An 18,914-nucleotide genomic window follows, 5' to 3' on the forward strand; every position below is an offset into this window, starting at 1 on the left:
CTCAGCAAAAGTTCTCCTACAGGTTTGGAAAACAGCTGTTTCATGGCTTCCTTAGGACTTCTTAGGACTTCTTCCTTAGGACTCTTCCTTCTCCTGAGGGGAAACTTACAAAGGAACAGTTAGAGCAATAAACTATAGCCCTCACCATTGTAGTTCATACGGGGGCTGCAAGTGATACTCATTTTCTTTTCCCTCCACCATTTATTCTGAATTCACCTCATTGTCACCCTCACCTAACACCTCTCCTGGGCTCAGTGGCTTACTTGGTGAGCCTAGTCCTTCCCATGAGACATCTGAACCCCTGGTAACCAAACCCTTCTTGGGCCAGGGTTGCTGCATGGGACTGCATTTCAAAATCACGATTGGGCAAGGGAATACCAGAAGGGGTTCCACACATTTTTCGTTCTGTCCCATAATGTGGCAGCAGCCCTGCCACCTCCTGCCGATCCAGGTGTAAGACCTGTTCCACAATGGAGATGTGTCTTCTGGCCTACTGGCTACTACAAAGGGAGTTCAAATTACCCAGGAAGCAGTTATGGCTTGTTGCTCAATGGAACCCTTCCTGTATCTTCTAGAAAGAGTGTGCCTCCTTTGGAGAACAGAATCTCTAACCCTGTAGAGCCCAGAATCACAGGAACAGAAAATACAAATTCCCCATAATAACCACTGGGCCATTGGTTGTTGGATGACTTCATTTCTCATGGCAAGTTCTCTCTTTAAGGGAGATCTCAGTGGCCTATACTACAGCTGCTACCTTCAGACGATTATGTATCCCCACATAATGTTATGTAACTTGCAGTGTTTTCCTATTGAAGGAGAATCTATCCCCACCCCTTTGACATCAAGGTTGGTCATGAGACTGGTTTTAGCCAATGGAATGTGAATGAAAAATTTTATGTTATGTCTGAGCAGAAGGTTTAAGAGACACTACGTGGTTCAGTGAGTCCTTTTCTCTCTGCCACAAGAACATATCCCAGTAGGGGCTAGATCTTAGAATGGAGAAGATCCATAGAGAAGAGTTCTACACAGCTCATACACAACCAACCCAATTAATGCATGCAAGAAACTAACCTTTTTTGTTGTAAACCACTAACAATCAGAGGTTATTTGTTACTGCAGGATAACCTAACAAGATATGACTAATAAATTGTACATTTTTTTTATCTGTGATACTGTGCTGGTCTCTGGCAAGTTTCCTTTGTCCCACTTTCTGATTTTTGTGTCTCCCTGGCTGTTTCTAACTAACAGATGTCTACTCATTAACGCCTCTAACTGTTGTTCTTCATGTTTCTGAGAGGTCTGGATTGGCTACATCAGAAGCATCTGGATATAGTCTTTAAAAACACACGACACATTGGCTGCACATACAGAGGTTGTGACTCAAAAGATGTGATTCAGTAGTTGTCTTTATTTAGTATGGGTTCTAGAATCTGCATATTTTTAAACGTCCGCATGTTTCAATAAATTCAGGAATTAGTTGTATGCTATGGTCCAAACTTTTCAATTTGCTGTAAGCTAATCATCTTTATTGGTCTCTTGAACTTAGATATACGATAACCTTTATTTCTTACCCTTAACCTTGCGTTGGACAATGGCCTTTGTATCCAGATTATTTTAGTGCCATTCCTTTATCCTTCATTCACAGCCTGGTCAAATTAAACCAGCAACTAAGACCTACTATTGTTTGAAGTATGCATTGAATTTCTCTTTGAAAGAAGTGTGTGTGTGTGTGTGTGTGTGTGTGTGTCCATACATGGACATATATGAACAGAAGCATTCAGAGTTAAAGGAAATTGTTTTCTGCTGAAAAAAAATGTAATTTTGAAATGAAACAGTAGAGCTAATTATCTGTCTGGAAAAAGGCGCAGGCTCGATTTAGGTCAAAAGTAACAGAGAAATTGCTGATACAATTATTCCTAGTAACTCTCTCATAAATGCCTACTCGCATTAACACATGCATAAATCCCCTCACGTGACTATGTTACTTGGAATGAGATGACTGTCTAAATAAATCCTTAAAGCACTCTTTGTTCAGTGATATGACAACAGAAATAAGGAAAATGATTGAAGGCAAAGTTACATGAAATCAAACACCTGTGACAAAAATGAGGGCCACCGTCATCACAAATCAAAGATATACCTTCCTATTCCATCACACCCATCCCCCCACCTCCACCACTCTTAGTCTGTCTTAAATTCTTAATGATTTTTCATAAACCATGCCATTTGAGTAAGCTTCGTTTATTTATTTATTTATTTTGATTGATGTGCTTGAAGAAAGCACAGAAAGTAAAATGCTTAGAAACACTGCCCAGGCTTAGGATGCTTACTACTGTGATGTGAAAAGCTCCACCCAGGCAAGCCTTTGCTTTCATTCATGTTTCTGGATATCTCTGCTCTGGTTAGGGCCCTGAGTTTCCAGGTATCTTTATTTTGTTTTGCAAAGATGGGATATGCAGTGTCTGAATGTCAACTCAAAATATTCAGGAAAAAAAGTAATAAATGTAAAAAAAAATACTTTTGACTGAGGGACAAGTTGTCGATGGAATTAATGACAGAATCAGAGTCTCATGTTCTTGTTGAATGCTTTCTGGCTCTATCCACTGTGGTCACATAATTGTCCGAAGTCCTCAACTGAAGAGGGAAAGAAAAAAAAAACATTCCTTATTGTTTCTGCTGGAATGTCAAATTTGTGACAAACGTTAAAATGCTATAAAAGGTATGGCACAGAGAATTACGAAACCTTACCTTGAATTTCATTGTTATAAAGGCAAGCCAGCCAAAATTAAGGTTAAAAAAAAAGTTTAAATAAACACGTCTGGAAAGGTAGACTAAACAGTCTCCGAAAATTCATATACTGAAAGATACATTTTTATCATTCATATCAAAGAAAACCAGTGGGATATTTCTAACAATGTTTCTTCTATTGATGAATGAACATAAGTGGGGAAAACTCTAGAAAAATCTCTTTTAAAAATTCTCATTGACATGTCCTTTTTCTTCAGAAAAGAGTCACCATTAACAACATAGAAAAAGGCCCCAGAGTCATTTCCTATATGATCCATTGAGTTTCAAAACTGAGATTTCTTCTATTTTAAAACATCTGTTCAAACTTTCCTACATAAAACTTAAGAACCTTACATTTAAGAATTTTACGTATTCTGGGGTGCCTGAGTGGCTCAGTTGGTTAAGCCTCTGACTCTTGAGTTCGGCTCAGGTCATGATTTCAGCTCAGGTCATAAACTCATGGTTCGTGACATCAAGCCCTGGACCAGGCTCTGTGCTGACAGCAGGGAGTCTGCGTGGGATTCTCTCTCTCCCCTTCCTTCTGCCCCTCCCCTGCTCATGCTCTCTCTCTCAAAAATAAATAAATAAACATGGGGTGCCTGGGTGGCTCAGTCAGTGAAGCGTCCGACTTCGGCTCAGGTCATGATCTCGCAGTTCGTGGGTTCGAGCCCCGCGTCGGGCTCTGTGCTGACAGCTCAGAGCCTGGAGCCTGCTTTGGATGCTGTGTCCCCCTCTTTCTCTGCCCCTCCCCCGCTCATGCTCTGTCTCTCTCTGTCTCTCAATAATAAATAAAGATTTAAAAAATTAAAAAAGTAAACATTTAAAAACTTTGTCTCTTAGTGAGGTATTTAGAAGTATCCCAATATCACATGATATTTTAACTGCATCTCTTTAATTATCATTACCCTATTTTATTCTGTGAGGCAAGCTTATCAGTAGAACTAAGTTTCTAGTACAACTGAAGGTTTCTGGAGAACGAACAGAGGTTGGCAATTCTTTTCTCCATCCCTGCCTCCCTCCCTCTTTTCCTTCCTTCCTTCCTTCCTTCCTTCCTTCACCTCCTGTTCCCTTCCTGTCTCCCTTTCTCCTTCCTCTCTCTCTCTCTCCATCCCATATTTGGTAATGGTACCCCTTTTGTTGCTTTGTTTTCCCCATGATGCCAATCAGGTCAAAGTAGAGATGATTTTGGTGAAGCGGAGATCTCGGGTGCTGTCCATCTGACCTCAGTCATGTGTCAAAAGACAGTCTGTGAGTCACTGTCAGGGACTTGTTGTTGGCTTTTGCATCCACCACCAAGATTTCCTTCAAGAAAAGCAATTGCCCCTTAAATGCACTACGCGGCATTTTCTTTTCCTCTAGAATACTATTTTGAGAACATCAGGAGGCCAGGGTGCTAGGATGGCTCGCAATAACTGTCAGGGTTTCTGGTTATAAACACCTTATACCTGCTTTCCCGTCACACTTGAGGCCAAAGTGTGACGATTGTGCCAATGGACACGTGGCTTCCGCAGTCTAGCGTTTCAATGTGCGCTCGGCCGCTCGATAGACGCGCGCGCGTCCGTGACCTTGCCCTCCCGGCTCCCTTCACCTTCACGGATTTGGCTCTGCTTTCTTTTACAGCATAGGTGGCGAAGTGGGGCGGGGCCACGAAGGCACTTACGCGGGCAAACATTTCCGCATGGGATTCATGACGATGCCCGCTCCTCAGGACAGACTTCCCCATCCCTGCTCCAGCGGCTTTTCCGTGAGGTCCCAGTCCCTGCACTCGGTCGGGGGCACCGAGGACGACAGCAGCTGTGGCTCCCGCAGGCAGCCGCCCCCCAAGCCCAAGCGGGACCCCAGCACCAAGCTGAGCACGTCGTCCGAGACGGTCAACAGCACGGCGCCCGGCAAGAGCAGCAAGGCCGCCGAGCGGCCCGAAGGTAACACCTGGGCCCACTCCCCTGGGGACAGGCCAGGACGCGTCCGGGCAGCACGCAGACGAGCATGTGCCTGCCCATTCCCCCCCCATCCCCCCCCACCCCGGGTCTCCCAGTCCTGCTCCCGTGTCCCTGAAGTCCCAGAAAGGAGGCATGGAGACCAGGAGGCCACTTAGTAAGGTGTTGACAAGTGACACCCGGCAAGATGTATTTATGTTATCCCAAAGGGAAGGGGTGTGCGTGTGTGTTTTGTCGTCCCCTAAAGCCTCGCATCATTAGGAACTTGTTTTGCCTGGAAGACACCTAAAGTTTGTATGTTCTTGCTTTGATTAGTATTCCTCGTATAATTACAGAAGTATGATGTGATTATTAGGGGAACATTGTAAGGCAGAAAAATACACAGAGGGCAAATTGTAACCCTTCTTAGAAATAATGATTTTGGAGGCGCTGGGGTGGCTCAGTTTGTTGAGCTTCTGCCTCTTGATTTCGGCTCAGGTCCTGATCCCAGGACACAGCCCGCATGGGGCCCGCTCAAGAGTCTCTCTTTTCCTCTGCTTCCCTTCCCTGCTTGAGCGCCCTCTCTCTCGCGCTCAAATAACTTAAGACGAAGAAGAAGAAGAAATAATGATTTTGTACATTTTGACGTACTGCCTTCCAGTGAATATGAATTTATGCGCGACATGTGTTTGTAGGAAACACACACACACACACACACACACACACACATGCTGTGTATATATTTCAGTGTCTGCTTCGATCTTTACCTCTAAAGTCTACCTGAGCCTCTGTTTTTCAGAGGCTCACAAATCTCCCTCCGCCTCCTTGCTGGTCTGTGAGTGTGAATTAGGTCAGGTTAACCATAGATCTCACCAGATCTTTAGTAAGTTTCCGCCTTCCTGAGTTTTTCGTGAGAGTCGGCTGGAGGCAGAGCAGTCTCCAGTGCGCGTGGATACAAGCCCATCCAGAGTGTTGTGCGTAGTTCTGGAAAAGGCTTCCAGGTTCCCAGGGCTGCCCATGACCAGCTTGAGAGCATGGCTCTGCCGGGCCCCTTAGTGTTTCTCTCGCCTGGTTTGTCCTTGACATTCTCCACAGCAGGCTTCCCCGGCCTCCAGGGTACCAAGTTCTGCAGTGGTTTGCAGCTGCCGGTGGAAGCCGGGTGGCCCTCTCCTCAACTGGGAAGGTATCTTTTGTCACATGGGCTCCCCAGTCCTTCACGAACGTTCCCTCACCTTTTGGTCTACCTCCTTCCACAGACGCTCAAGTTTAGCCCACAAGATGGGGCGTCCGTGAGGCACGTCACACCCCCTCCGTCCCCCTCTTCTCCTTTCCCTCCCATTGGTGTCCAAGTGCCTATTTGGCCAAAAACAAAAGCTTCAGTGCATACTGAAGAGTACAAATCAATGCCCAGAGGTGGAGCTCATCCACGCACTCTACAAGGAAAATCCGCCTTTGGGCTCGGTGTTTCCTACTACACGTATGTGCAAAAGCATGACTATGTGCACGTGTCTGAGAGAACCTGGGTGAATGACATGTACGTGACTGCAGATTTACGAAGTTGAAATCATGATGCGTACAGTTTTGTGCTTGATTGTTCACTTATTCTCCTGTGACTATTTTCCATGGCATTCAGTTTAAGAAACGCCATTTCGAAGAGGAGAGGTGTACATCACAGTACTTTATTTAATCATTCCCCTTGAGAAATGCTTAGGCTGGTCCAGCTTGTTTTGCTGTAATGAATGCCACTGACATGTGACTGCACGTGCCGGTGTGGGTCTGTTCGTGCAACTCTCTTCCTTGTTCCTCTGCTGCCTCAAGAGGAGATTAGAAAGTAGACCCCTTTTTCTCCTGATCCAAGGGCATTGGTATGTCCTTCAGCTTGTAACACACTGATGCTTATAGAAACTCATCAGGTGTTTCATTTACTTGTTAATTAACACGCTGAAGGGCCCCGGAGATCTGCTTTGGTAAGTTTTAAATCTTGTGCTTAGGTTTTCTCCGATGTTGATACGCGATGTCTTTCATTTCTCTTTATTTTCCTTGATCTTATTCCCATAACTCACCCGTCTCCCACCTCTCATGCCAAAACACTACGTAGTCAACGATGCTAGATTGTTTATAAAAGTAGTTTACTGATTTACAGCAGTGATATCTGAGTGTTGAGGCTCATCTAGAAATATTGAGGAATCAAAGGGAATAAAAAAAGAACCCCCTGAAGGGGAGGGGAAAGATGAAACAGAGGAAGAAAGTAGTCAGTCAGGAGGGTGTGATCAAGCCGTGAAATGTTGCTGGTAACATCCCTGGAAGCAGTGTGAAATGCATGCCTCAGCATAGCCACCCCCCCCCCCCCCCCGGTTCAGGAGAGGGTGACTTTGAGTCTTGAGAGCGAACGCATGTAGAAATACATGATGGTTGTCCCACAGAAGAAACATTTGAGTGGTGGTGATTCAGTTGTCTTAAAAGTACAACCGATTGCCAGTCCTTTAAGATGCTTTAGGTACCTAATTCCTGAGGTAGAGCCGCTCTTAACAGATCCCCTCACCATCTAAAGATCTAGGGTTTCAAATAGCTACATATCAAACAGAAGAGAATAGCTGTATTATGTGTTTTTCTGAGGGTAGAAGAGGAGAGAGTAGCTAAGTTACAGCAGCACGAAGATTTAAGTTAGATGTGGGAAACTACATCTAGCATGAGACTTGATCGGCACCGAGACTTGATGAGCATTGATCGGCATGAGCTTCTTAAACTGGAGGTTCAAGTTCCACACCTCTCCTCAAAAGGAGTAATAAGGGAGGATTGAGGAATCTTCAGCTGTAGCACTTCTTTGTGGATGCTCGGTGGACCAGATGGGTTACTAGGATCCAGCGCAGGAAAGGTCAGCTTCTCCAGAAGAGTGATTCTCAATGCCAATTTCACCTCTTCAGAACACCTCATAAAAGGCAATCGCAAAACTGCATGCATTCGAATCTCCTCTCGCAAGTTTTGACTTCGTTCACAAGAGAGAATCGGGGCTCGGTTCAGAGATGGGGAAAAAACAAATCTCGGGTCCGAAAGCACGCATGAGTGTGTGTACACACAAAGCCAAAATCATATAAATATGTAGATTGTTCTTTTATGAATTCGCAGTTCTTTATAACCGGGAGTTCACTGGAGCTCACTGCAGAGCATATGTTTTCTTTACAAATTTTTCTAGCTATCACAATTACAACGAAGATGAAAAGTGACTTCTGTGAATCTTCGTCTGTCTTTTCTTTTTACATTAGATGTCAGCAAAATCAAAATATTGATTCAGTGGCATTAGAATGATTTCCATGGTAACCGGCTTCTATTTAAGTAGGGGATTATGACTTCCCTGTGGATAAACGTAAAAAAGAAGTGGACTTTGTGGCGAAACAGCTTTTCAGAGTGGGAAAAAAATAGCTTAACGATGAGCACACACAAAAATTACGTACCGAGAAAGTACAGTTTAATTTTTTTAAACTTGTAATTCTATCACGCTGAGAATAAATATTGGTGACTGTATGTTAGGGACTTCTACGATAGTAACACCTTTAAAAAAATACGCAGTGGAGAAGAAATACTGGCCACAAGTATGCGATAAATATTTTAATTGTTTTTTTTTTTTTTTTATTGCTTCGGTGCGGTATCTACTTGGTTTTAGGGATAGATTAGATTACATTAAGGTAGTTAATTGGAAAGGAGGAGAGGCCCTACCAGCTGTGTCTCATGTATGATCCAGAAGAAGCATGTATAAGCTCACATTCTTTGCCCCCTGCTGCTCAGGTACACATTCGTCCAGTTCCTCCATAGCGTCATAATTTGAGACACTACGTGGGGCAGGCAGAGACTATACCTAGGACCAACAGGCAAACATTGACTTTGGGCAAGTGATCCAATGAACCTGTTTCGTTACCTTTAAAATGAGTATAAAGAGCTGAACATTGATGGTGACTGTCTCGCTCCCAGCCTTATGACAACCCACTGGGCTAATGCCCATGATGGTGCATCATAGGAAGAAATTGCTACACAGCTAGAAGTTAATACTGTTTTAAGACATACTTACTGACTATCAATAGGCCTGAATAACATAAAATTTGAGTTTGGTTCAACACCTGCATTAAAGACAAATAGGAGAGGAAAAGGAAGCCCCCTCCCTGCTCCCACTCTACACGTTGGGCTGAACATTTTGTATCCAACAGCCCAAATAACAGGGGAGTAGTATCCAGGTATAATCATCTTTTCATGGTATCATGACATTAGTATAATATTTAGTATAATGGGGGAAACGTTTCTTTAAACTTGAAATACTTTTACATGTTGGAGTCCTTTAAAAAACAAACTAAGAATGCTTTTTTTTTTAATTGAGGGATAATTGACACGTAACATAGCAGTTTCAGGTGTATAACACGACGATTCAATATTTGTGTATATTACAAAATGACCCACGCAATAAGTCTAGTTCACATCTGTCACCACAAAGAGTTACGGTTTTTTTCTCTAACGTTGAGAATGGTAAAAAAACATTTTGTGAAATGTTTATTTATTTTTTGAGAGAGAGAGAGAGAGAGAGAGAGAGAGAGAGAGAGAGAGTGAGACACAGGGTCTGAGCAGGGGAGGCGCAGAGAGAGAGAGGGAGACACAGCATCCGAAGCAGGCTCCGGGCTCTGAGCGGTTAGCACAGAGCCCGCAGGGCTCACACTCAGACCCAGAGATCGTGACCTGAGCCAAAGTCAGACACTCAACCGGCTGAGCCACCCAGGCACCCTTCGGGTTATGGGGTTAGTTTTCATTCTTAATTTATAATACTCGTTTGTGATTGTCCCTTTACAAAACAATGAGAAGATGTTTTTTGGGACTTGGGGTCGTTTTCCTGGCTTCTGATTTTACCTCTTATAGAGATGTTTAGTGGAGTCATACCTGTGAGTCAAAAATTAGAGTATCTGCAGAGATACTTGAATCATGACTGTCCTTAAAAACTTGAAATGTGATGGGGCGCCTGGGTGGCACAGGCGGTTAAGCGTCCGACTTCAGCCAGGTCATGATCTCGCGGTCTGTGAGTTCGAGCCCCGCGTCAGGCTCTGGGCTGATGGCTCGGAGCCTGGAGCCTGTTTCCGATTCTGTGTCTCCCTCTCTCTCTGCCCCTCCCCCGTTCATGCTCTGCCTCTCTCTGTCCCAAAAATAAATAAACGTTGAAAAAAAAATTTTTAAAAATGGCGTTATGGGGCGCCTGGGTGGCGCAGTCGTTAAGCGTCTGACTTCAGCTCAGGTCACGATCTCGAGGTTCGTGAGTTCGAGCCCCGCGTCAGGCTCTGGGCTGATGGCTCGGAGCCTGGAGCCTGTTTCCCATTCTGTGTCTCCCTCTCTCTCTGCCCCTCCCCCGTTCATGCTCTGTCTCTCTCTGTCCCAAAAATAAATAAAAAACGTTGAAAAAAAAAAAAAAACCAAAAAACTTGAAATGTGGGAGTGCCTGGGTGGCTCAGTCGGTTAAGCACCTGACTTCATTCAGCTCAGGTCAGGATCTCCCAGTTAGTGAGTTGGAGCCCTGCATGGGGCCCTGTGCTGACAGCTCAGAGTCTGACCTGCTTCAGATTCTGTGTCTCCCTCTCTCTCTGCTCCTCCCCTGCTCGTTCTCTCTCTCTCTCTCTGTCTCTCTCTCTCTCTCTCTCTCTCTCTCTCTCAAATAAATTAAAAAAAAAAGAAAACTTAAAAAAAAACAAAAACAAAAACAAAAAACTCAACATGTGTAGTCAAGCCAGCACGAAAGGCTAAATTCACTGTAAAGTCACTGCCTTAAGAACAAAACAAACAAAAAAGCCGGATTCCTTTTTCAAGTTACCAAATGCAGAAAGTTACATTTCACGATGTGGGTTTTCGTGCTTCCATTTATTCAGCCAGTACTGCGAGCACCTCCCTGTCGGGGTGGGGATCCAGAGGCGAACGGAACAAGTGGTCTGTTCCCTCACGTCCCCTTGTAACCAGTTTTGTTCCCAGCTTGGCAACTCAGCCTTCCGCTGTCACGTCACAGAGCAAGCGCTGACTTAAACTCCTTTCTAGAAACCCGAAAATCCGGCACGAGAGCCACGGGGGCTTCCTCTCTGTAATTAGTTGTTTAGCTCCGAAAGGAGCAGTTTAACACATTTTAACAAAGTGCTTGTTCCTACAAAGAATATTTGCTGTTCTTTCCTTGTTCAAGGCTGACAATGGAAAGGTGCCCAAATCTGATTTTCCACCGAGAATGCTTCAAAAGCGACCCGAGGGCATTTAAGGAGAGAGGAGGAGAAGGTTGAGTGCTTATTATCTTGGGAGAACTTTCGGGTTTCAGAATTCTGGTTTAGGGACATAAATCAGCACCACTCAGGGCCAGCCATATGCTTGTTTTTGCTCAGTTATAGACCTCAGACGTTTATAAGGTACTCTGACAACAATCTGAAGGCTATTCCTTTTACAACTCAGCCTGACATGTTAAAGAAAGAGGGTCTTTATTTTTTTATTTTTTTTATAAATTTTTTTTCAATGTTTTTTATTTATTTTTGGGGACAGAGAGAGACAGAGCATGAACGGGGGAGGGGCAGAGAGAGAGGGAGACACAGAATGGGAAACAGGCTCCAGGCTCTGAGCCATCAGCCCAGAGCCCGCGACGCGGGGCTCGAACTCACGGACCGCGAGATCGTGACCTGAGCTGAAGTCGGACGCTTAACCGACTGCGCCACCCAGGCGCCCCAAGAAAGAGGGTCTTTAAAGGCAAACAGGCATTGGTTTCACATCAGTGCTGGCAGCATTTAACCCTCTCTCTCAGCCTTGGTTTCCTCACCTGTAAAATGGGAATAACAATAGTGATTTGGGGGGTGGGCAGAATGGTATCCAAGAGGGTGTCCAAGGGTCCACACTCCCCGGCATACTCACCCTGTGTATTCCCTGGAACTAACATACCATTGGTGGCTTGAAGATAGACGGGGTCATGTGGCAAGGAATATCAATGGCCTCTAAGAATTGAAGGTAGTCTCCAGCTAACAGCCAGCAAGGAAACAAGGACCTTGGTTCTGTCACTGCAAGGGACTGAATTCTGCCAACACCAAAAGTGATCTTGGAAGTGGATTTGTCCCCGGCATCCCCAGACAAGGATACAGTTGGGCTTCCATGTTGATTTCAGCCTGTGGGACCCTGAGGAGGGAGCCCAGCCTCCCGGGTTCTGGCTGTGCCCAGACTTCTGCGCTAAGGAACTGTGTGAGCTAGGATGAGGCTACTGATTCTTAAGCTACTGTGTTTGTGATCACTTGTTGTCACAGTGGTAAGTAATCCATTTTACCGAGTTGCTAGGCAGAAAACCTGAGGCAGGACGCATTAGCAAAATGGAGGATGTGGCCCTTCCTCTCAGCACTGGGCTGTTTTCTCAGGGAGTGAAGGGTGGCTCAGACAGTGCCAGTGGCTTTCCAGACTTCCCCGGCCAGACCTTGAAAGTAAACGAGATGACAGAACCTCGGGAAACACTGACATACCAGGTAGGGCTCTTGAGTATCTGCTCAGCTTTTTCTGAATTTGCTTGGATCTTTTCCTGAGAGGGTCCTTCCTTTCTCACCCACAGGTTTTGTTCTTTCAAAGGGCTCAGCAGTGGCTTTTTGGGTGGCTTCTTTGAACCACTCATTTTGATGGCTGCAGCTCGCCTGCTTAGGGCCTTTTCCACATGACAAGTGGCACTTGTGCTTCACAGTGTGTGCCTAACGAGCGCTCAAGACCCCATGTAGCCCGGCACTAATAAAACACAATGAAAGGGGGAAAGCGAGCTCTCAAAATCTTCCTAGTTCCGGCATTGGCGAGTGTTCTGGTGTGAATTCTTGTTTGTTTTATGGGATGCGATGTGGGAGATTGTCATCAGAGTCCCACATTCCTGGATTCCTCTTTCCAGGTTGACGGAATCAGAAGCTGCTAGGTTTCCTAGTGTTAAAGCCATCTGTCGAGCCAGGCGCTGCTCAGATGGAGACAGGGTTATACATCCACGGCGTGTGTGATCTTTCTCCAAACGTGCCCCGAGGCCCATGAATGAAGCAGTTTGCAAATCAATCATCACGTAACGCATCTCTCTCTCCCTTAGTCTTTGCCAGGTTTGTTGACTTTGCTCCAAAGAGCTACCTCGCCTCCAGTGGTCTCACCCAACATCCTTCTATTAAGAATCTGGATTTGGCCTCAATTACCTCAGTGTCTCAGATTCATAAGAGGATTTTTGTCCATGTTGTCGACACAGATGGATTTTTTCCTGAGAGACCAATAAGCTCAAAGTTCCTGAGTGTGGTGATCAGGACATTCATTTTGAGGGTGTTCACTTGCAACAAATTGACACAAACTTACTGACTTAAAACAACATACCTTTATTCTCTTACAGTTTGTATGAGTCAGGAGTCTCCTCAGGGTCTCCCAAGGCTGCAATCCAGGTGCCAGCTGGGGAGCTGGGGTCTCATCTGTGGCTCAGAGTCCTTTCCATGGTCACGTAGTTGTTGGCAGAATTGATTTTCTTCAGGTTGAAGGACACACAATCGCTTACTTCTTCTAGGATGGGAGTGGGGGGGGGGGAAGAGGGAGGAAGAGGGCGACTCTCTCACTTTTATTCTTTCCCTTCAGGGAAGGCCTAGATCTTCTTTTGAATAGCTCATCTAGGATAATCTCCCTTTTGATGAATGGCATCCACTGATTAGGAACCTTAATTACAATGGAAAATCCCTTCACCTTTTCCCATATACTGTTAACTTAATCAATGGAGTTAAAAAACAAAAGAAAACAAAACAAAACAAAACAAAACAAAACAAAACAAAACATTGTATTCACACTCCCGCTTGCGCTCAAGGAGAGAGAATTATGTAGGATGTAAGTCACAGAGGGAAGGGGTCTTTGGAACAGCCTAGAATTCTGGTTGCCTACTCAGAAAGATACAAAAGAGAATATGTACGCATAGCCTTTTTAGAAACCATCCAGCCATCTGGTTGAATACTTCAGAAGTCAATGTGTGGAAAATTAATTAGCAATGCGAGCAGTAAACAATAATTCACCAGAATAGTACAAATATAACATAATCTAAATAATTGGTAAATAAATAAGACATAACTCCCCTCCTCATTTCTCTCTTTGTCTTTCCTTTATCCCATATCAGGGAAGCCACTCCTGCTGCAAAATGCCTGGGTTGTTTTGCTGAGTTGAAAGTGGAAAAATCTCATTTCTTTTGGCTTCAGTCTTCCTTGAAAGGCATGATAAAATACACTCCTCAGTCCCATAGTCTCCATGCTAAAGGACTTCTAGCACATAATGATCCAAGTAAAATAATGACACCAAAATGGTGCAAATATTTAAAATTGTGGTGTGTATAAATGTCAGTCTATTTGATCTTTGCTGTTGATTTTCCTCGTTGGCGAACTCTCTTGTTGACCCACTGGGCTGGTTTCACCCAGCGTGAGTCACTGTCTCACGAGTCACTGTCTCGGGAGTCACTGTCCCCTAAAACACCATAGGGAGGTAGGCCAGGTAATACACACTATCCTTGACATGCCAGTGGTGCTCTCCAACATTTTCGACTGTAGTTTTCCCTAGAACCTCAGGACTGTGGGGATTAGTGGTGTGAATTTAAGCTATTTACCTTCTTGTCTTCTGCCTATCTGTTGAATAGCATTTTGATGACAGATAAAGATGAGACTGCGTGTTCCCAAGTTATGCAACTTCTGAATTAAAACAGTTTCATCAATTTCCATTTATGGGTACATGGACATACAAAATCATGCATCCATCAGGGAAGTAGAGAGCACTAGACATAACCCACATTGCAACTTGCCCCATGGTCTCTGTTTTTGTCTAGTTTTGAGCTTGGGTAGGTATTTGTCTCTTCTTTGCAATTATATGAAAGCATTAAGGAGGAATGTAGTCAGTTATTAAATTACTAATTACTAAGATTTTGTCAGACAAATGGAAGAAAGGGGTTTATAGATTGCTTTCCTTAAATAACATCTGCCTCTTTTATTTCCTCCCTGGTCTGCAATGTTCTCACTTCTTCTGTATTTCTTTAGACTTCAGCCTGGCCCCTAAGGCCTGAGAGTACCATCACTTCAGAGTCTCCTTGCACTTACATAAGCATATTCCCTGGACATTAACCCAGCTCATTACCCCAGTCAGTGTCTTTTGGAGACTGTTTCCGATAAAAACATTTCCTTCCATTCGATTACATACAGCATTTGATATTTTACCAAACGGCTATTATATACGTAATTAAATTTAATGTTTAATATTAAATTTAATATTAAAATAATTATAAATTTATAGTAATTGTGTACATATGTATATGTATAGACAGATATATATGTATATATATCTATATCTATACATATCTATGTATATGTATAGATATATATATAATTTTAGGAAAATGGTGTGTTATTTATCTCAACATTCTCCATCTCATGGATAAAACAAAAATGGGAAGGAATCTTTAGTCCAGTAGTGGGTGGGCTTCCTCCAAAGCATGGTGGAAATGGGATTAGCTCGTTTCAGACTAATCTAACCTTGACTACTAATCTAACCCACTTCCAACCTTGACCCTATGACCTCTTCAAGCCACCATCTTGTATGTCTCCTTGTTCAGTTGGTTTCTCAAAGGCCTTCTGCAAGTGCCTGCTCCACTGAGCCAACTCTTATTTGTTCCAGATGCATAACTCATTAACCGTCTCCACCCTCACCGTGCCACTGAATCCAGTCTTGGTTCCCATCTCAATGGCTTCCTTCTGTGCCTATCCTTTGTTATTTCTCTTCAGCATTTTAGACATTGGTAACTCCCATGTTGGTAACCCTGCTGCTCCATTGTTCATGCACCACCCTCTACTGGTTTTCTTCCTGACTTCTCTCTGAATCTCCTTTGATGGTGTCTCTTGTTCTGCCTGATTCTTAAATGATGATGTCTCCAGATTTTGCCCTTGGCTCTTATCTTCTACCATGATAGATAGTTGTTGAATAAATAAGTGATGAATCCACATACTCTCCAAATGTCTGACTGAATCTCTGGACCCACTTCTATCTATAGACATCACAGATTCTTCAAACTCATCATGCCCACAACAAACCAGCCAATTCCTCCATGTTTCCTCTCTCGATGTCGAGGTCAGAATGTAAGAGCCTTATCAGATTTCTTTCCTTACCTTACCCTGGACATCTAACCCATTATCAAGTGTGGCCAGGTTCTGTCCCTCAGACATCCCACGTCTGGCTCTCTCCATCATTTATGCTTTTACTCTCCCATCTCAGACCATCGTCATTTCTCACCTGGACAGCTGCCTGGCCTGCAGTTTCTTCTTCTCAAACCTACCCTCTTTACTACTGCCAGAGAGGACTTTTCTCATTTGCATATCCAGTCATATCATTATCCAGCTCCTGACTTCTCTGGGCCATTTGTTACCTACTTCCTCATTTACCCGATGAAAGCACAAAACGTGAGTATGGTCTTCATCATCTTACTCCTGCCCGCCTCCAGAGCCACATCTCCTACCATGCATGCCCCTCGTAGAGGTTCCAAACTACATGATTTTCTCTGAACAAGCCAAACTTGTTCCTGATCCCGGGCCCTTCTGTGCATGTGAAATTTCTTCTGTCTGGAATGCCTTTTCCGAGTTAGTCTCCATAGCAAGTTTCCACTCATCCAAGACCCCAGAGCAACTGCTACCCACACCATCCACCCATCACTCAATCCCAGCTTGGTTTACAATAGAGTCACCATTCTGAATGCAATACAATGCAATACAATGAGGTTTCATTAGGTTTGTGAGGCCTTATATTTTCTCCACTGTTTTACATTTCTAAATCTTGGTAGGCACAGAAATTAATTATGGATAGTGTCAAAGAATACTGTTTACAGGCTGTAATGTGTTATTGGCACTGTAGACCTTTTAAGTTTATCCTCACTTTATAAGTCAAAGAAGGTTCAACCTGTGCCATTCAGATAAAGTATAAAAAACAAGTTTCTCAGTTGAGATGCTCTAAATAGAGACATGAGATTTCTTCCTCTTCAGTGACTTTGGAAGTCAGTTTTCGTCTTCCCTATTCTCATATATTTTGGGGTTTCCCCTCACCATTTCTGTTGTAGTCTTAAAGACCAGGCTTATCTTACAAATTATTTCTGTTTTTCCATTATAAAGGCATTCAGCTTCCGAGTGGTTCCTCACTCCACCTTCAAGAAGAGTGTGTAAAGCCATTTTTTAAGGCAGAGTGACTTCAAGTGTGCATAAATCTTGCCTTTAATTGACCTCAGTGAAACATCCACTTATTGAAGAAAGAGTGCTTTGGTTTTATGGCTGTGTGTCTGTACTGAGAGTTTCTATATTATGTATTGCTTTCTGTGATTTTTCTTGATAAGTGGGAGGGTAGTGATTTAAGACAAGCTTTTCAAATTTCTTTTTTGCTACAATATGTATTAAATTAAGTTGATTATATGGAGCAGAACATGGGAACACATCACCCTTTGGAAACCTCTGCTTTCTGACAACTTCATCGAACGAGAATAGCTAAAAACTAAGAAGAATTAAAAGAGAGAGAGCTTACTGGAGCTAAACTCCTTCTAGCACTGAGGCTTGTGAATTGTACAGAATGGCAGTTGCACGTTTATTTGTTTGTTTTTAACTTAGTATACATTTGTTTGTAGGTCTTGTTTTCACACCCCGATAGCATGTTAGAAACAATGAATAATCAGGGGGAAAAGAACAAGGATCGTTTCACCTAATACTAAGAGGAGAGAAACAAAATTCAAAGACTTTGTAGAGTTTATGTCAAGTCCGAGAGCATCACCTGCTCAAAATGCCTTGACTACTCTCCCCCTGTGTTACTTTCAGTGTTAATAGTGATGCCCCTGAGGTTGTCATCAGTCAACAAATTTTTTAAATTTTTTTAACGTTTATTCATTTTTTGATAGAGAGAGACAGAGCATGAAGGGGGAGAGGCAGAGAGAGAGGGAGGCACAGAATCCAAAGCAAGCTCCAGGCTCTGAACTGACAGCACAGAGCCTGACGCGGGGCTCGAACTCACGGACTGTGAGATCGTGACCTGAACCGAAGTCGGACGCTTAACTGACTGAGCCACCCAAGCATCCCAGTCAACAAATATTTATTAAGTATCTGCTATGTGCTTGGCACATATGAAATGTCCCCTAAAAGACATTACAACCCAGGGAGGGCCACTGACGTTTAAACAGGTAGTCATAACGCAATGGGATCAGTGTTCTGGTCGGTGAAGTACGGGATCTGTTGTGAGCATAGATCAAGGGCACCCACTTCAAACTAGAAGAGGTAGACACGGCTTTTCAGAGAAAGCGTCTTCAACTGCTGAAAATAAAGATGCAGTATATTTTAATTTAATTTAATTTTTAAGTAAACACTGCATCCAACGTGGGGCTTGAACTCATGACCCAGAGATCAAGAGTCACATATTCTATCAACCGAGCCAGCCAGGTGCCTGGAGATGCAATGCATTTTAGAAATATTCCATGTAGAAATGCTTAAAATGAAAAAGTGTACTGCTTCTGAGTGAGAATGCTCTTATATCTCTGGAAAATGTGGCTAACCAAGCTGATTTATATTCCTGTAGTTCCAAATAACCAAAGTTCTTCTCTCCACGTATAATCTTTATTTGAGGAGTTTAGATGTTTATTGTATCTCATACAGCCTTTCATCTTTATGAGATACAAAGGACTGGGTTATCTTTCAAAGAAAGCTAAGAGTACACAGAGATGAACTTCACAGGGATGAACTGGGGATACTCACTTCCATAGAGGAAATCAACCTTGTATCCATATGTTAAACAGCAATGAGAAATTAAAATTAGATGTTGCCTGTTGTTTCCTATTTCAATTGTATTTTTTCCCCTAACTATGTCTGGGTATATTGGCCATGATTATTTACTGGATATATAAACTTTGGAAAAGAAAACGGTATATATATATATATATATATATATATATATATATATATATACACACACACACACACACATACTATTTCTATCTATGTGTGATTAACTCAAGGCTATATAGATCTATTCTTCAGATGCTTTGCTCTCTCTTATATCCTTAATCAGAAGTCAGGTGTCAGTGACAGTGAATATCTTTGTTTTAACAACATGTGCACACAGCTTGACAGTGAACACAAGCAAATTAAATATAAAACCAATTGCCGCATTCAAAAAATAACAGAAGAAGGA

General features: G+C 43.2%; 1 protein-coding gene across 8 annotated transcripts in view; it reads left to right on the plus strand.

The window, feature by feature from the left end:
• NYAP2 (neuronal tyrosine-phosphorylated phosphoinositide-3-kinase adaptor 2) overlaps positions 1-18,914 on the plus strand; it is a 268,339-nt gene that overhangs the window by 105,749 nt on the left and 143,676 nt on the right. For all 8 annotated transcript variants that reach the window (XM_019838751.2, XM_019838755.3, XM_019838752.3 and 5 more), the window contains one exon: positions 4,408-4,709. In XM_019838751.2, coding sequence (XP_019694310.2) covers positions 4,408-4,709 — 302 coding nt within the window. The remainder of the gene's footprint in view (positions 1-4,407; positions 4,710-18,914) is intronic.

The sequence above is a fragment of the Felis catus genome, chromosome C1 (assembly GCF_018350175.1).
Source record: "Felis catus isolate Fca126 chromosome C1, F.catus_Fca126_mat1.0, whole genome shotgun sequence".
In the NCBI taxonomy this organism is placed as follows: Eukaryota; Metazoa; Chordata; class Mammalia; order Carnivora; family Felidae; genus Felis; species Felis catus.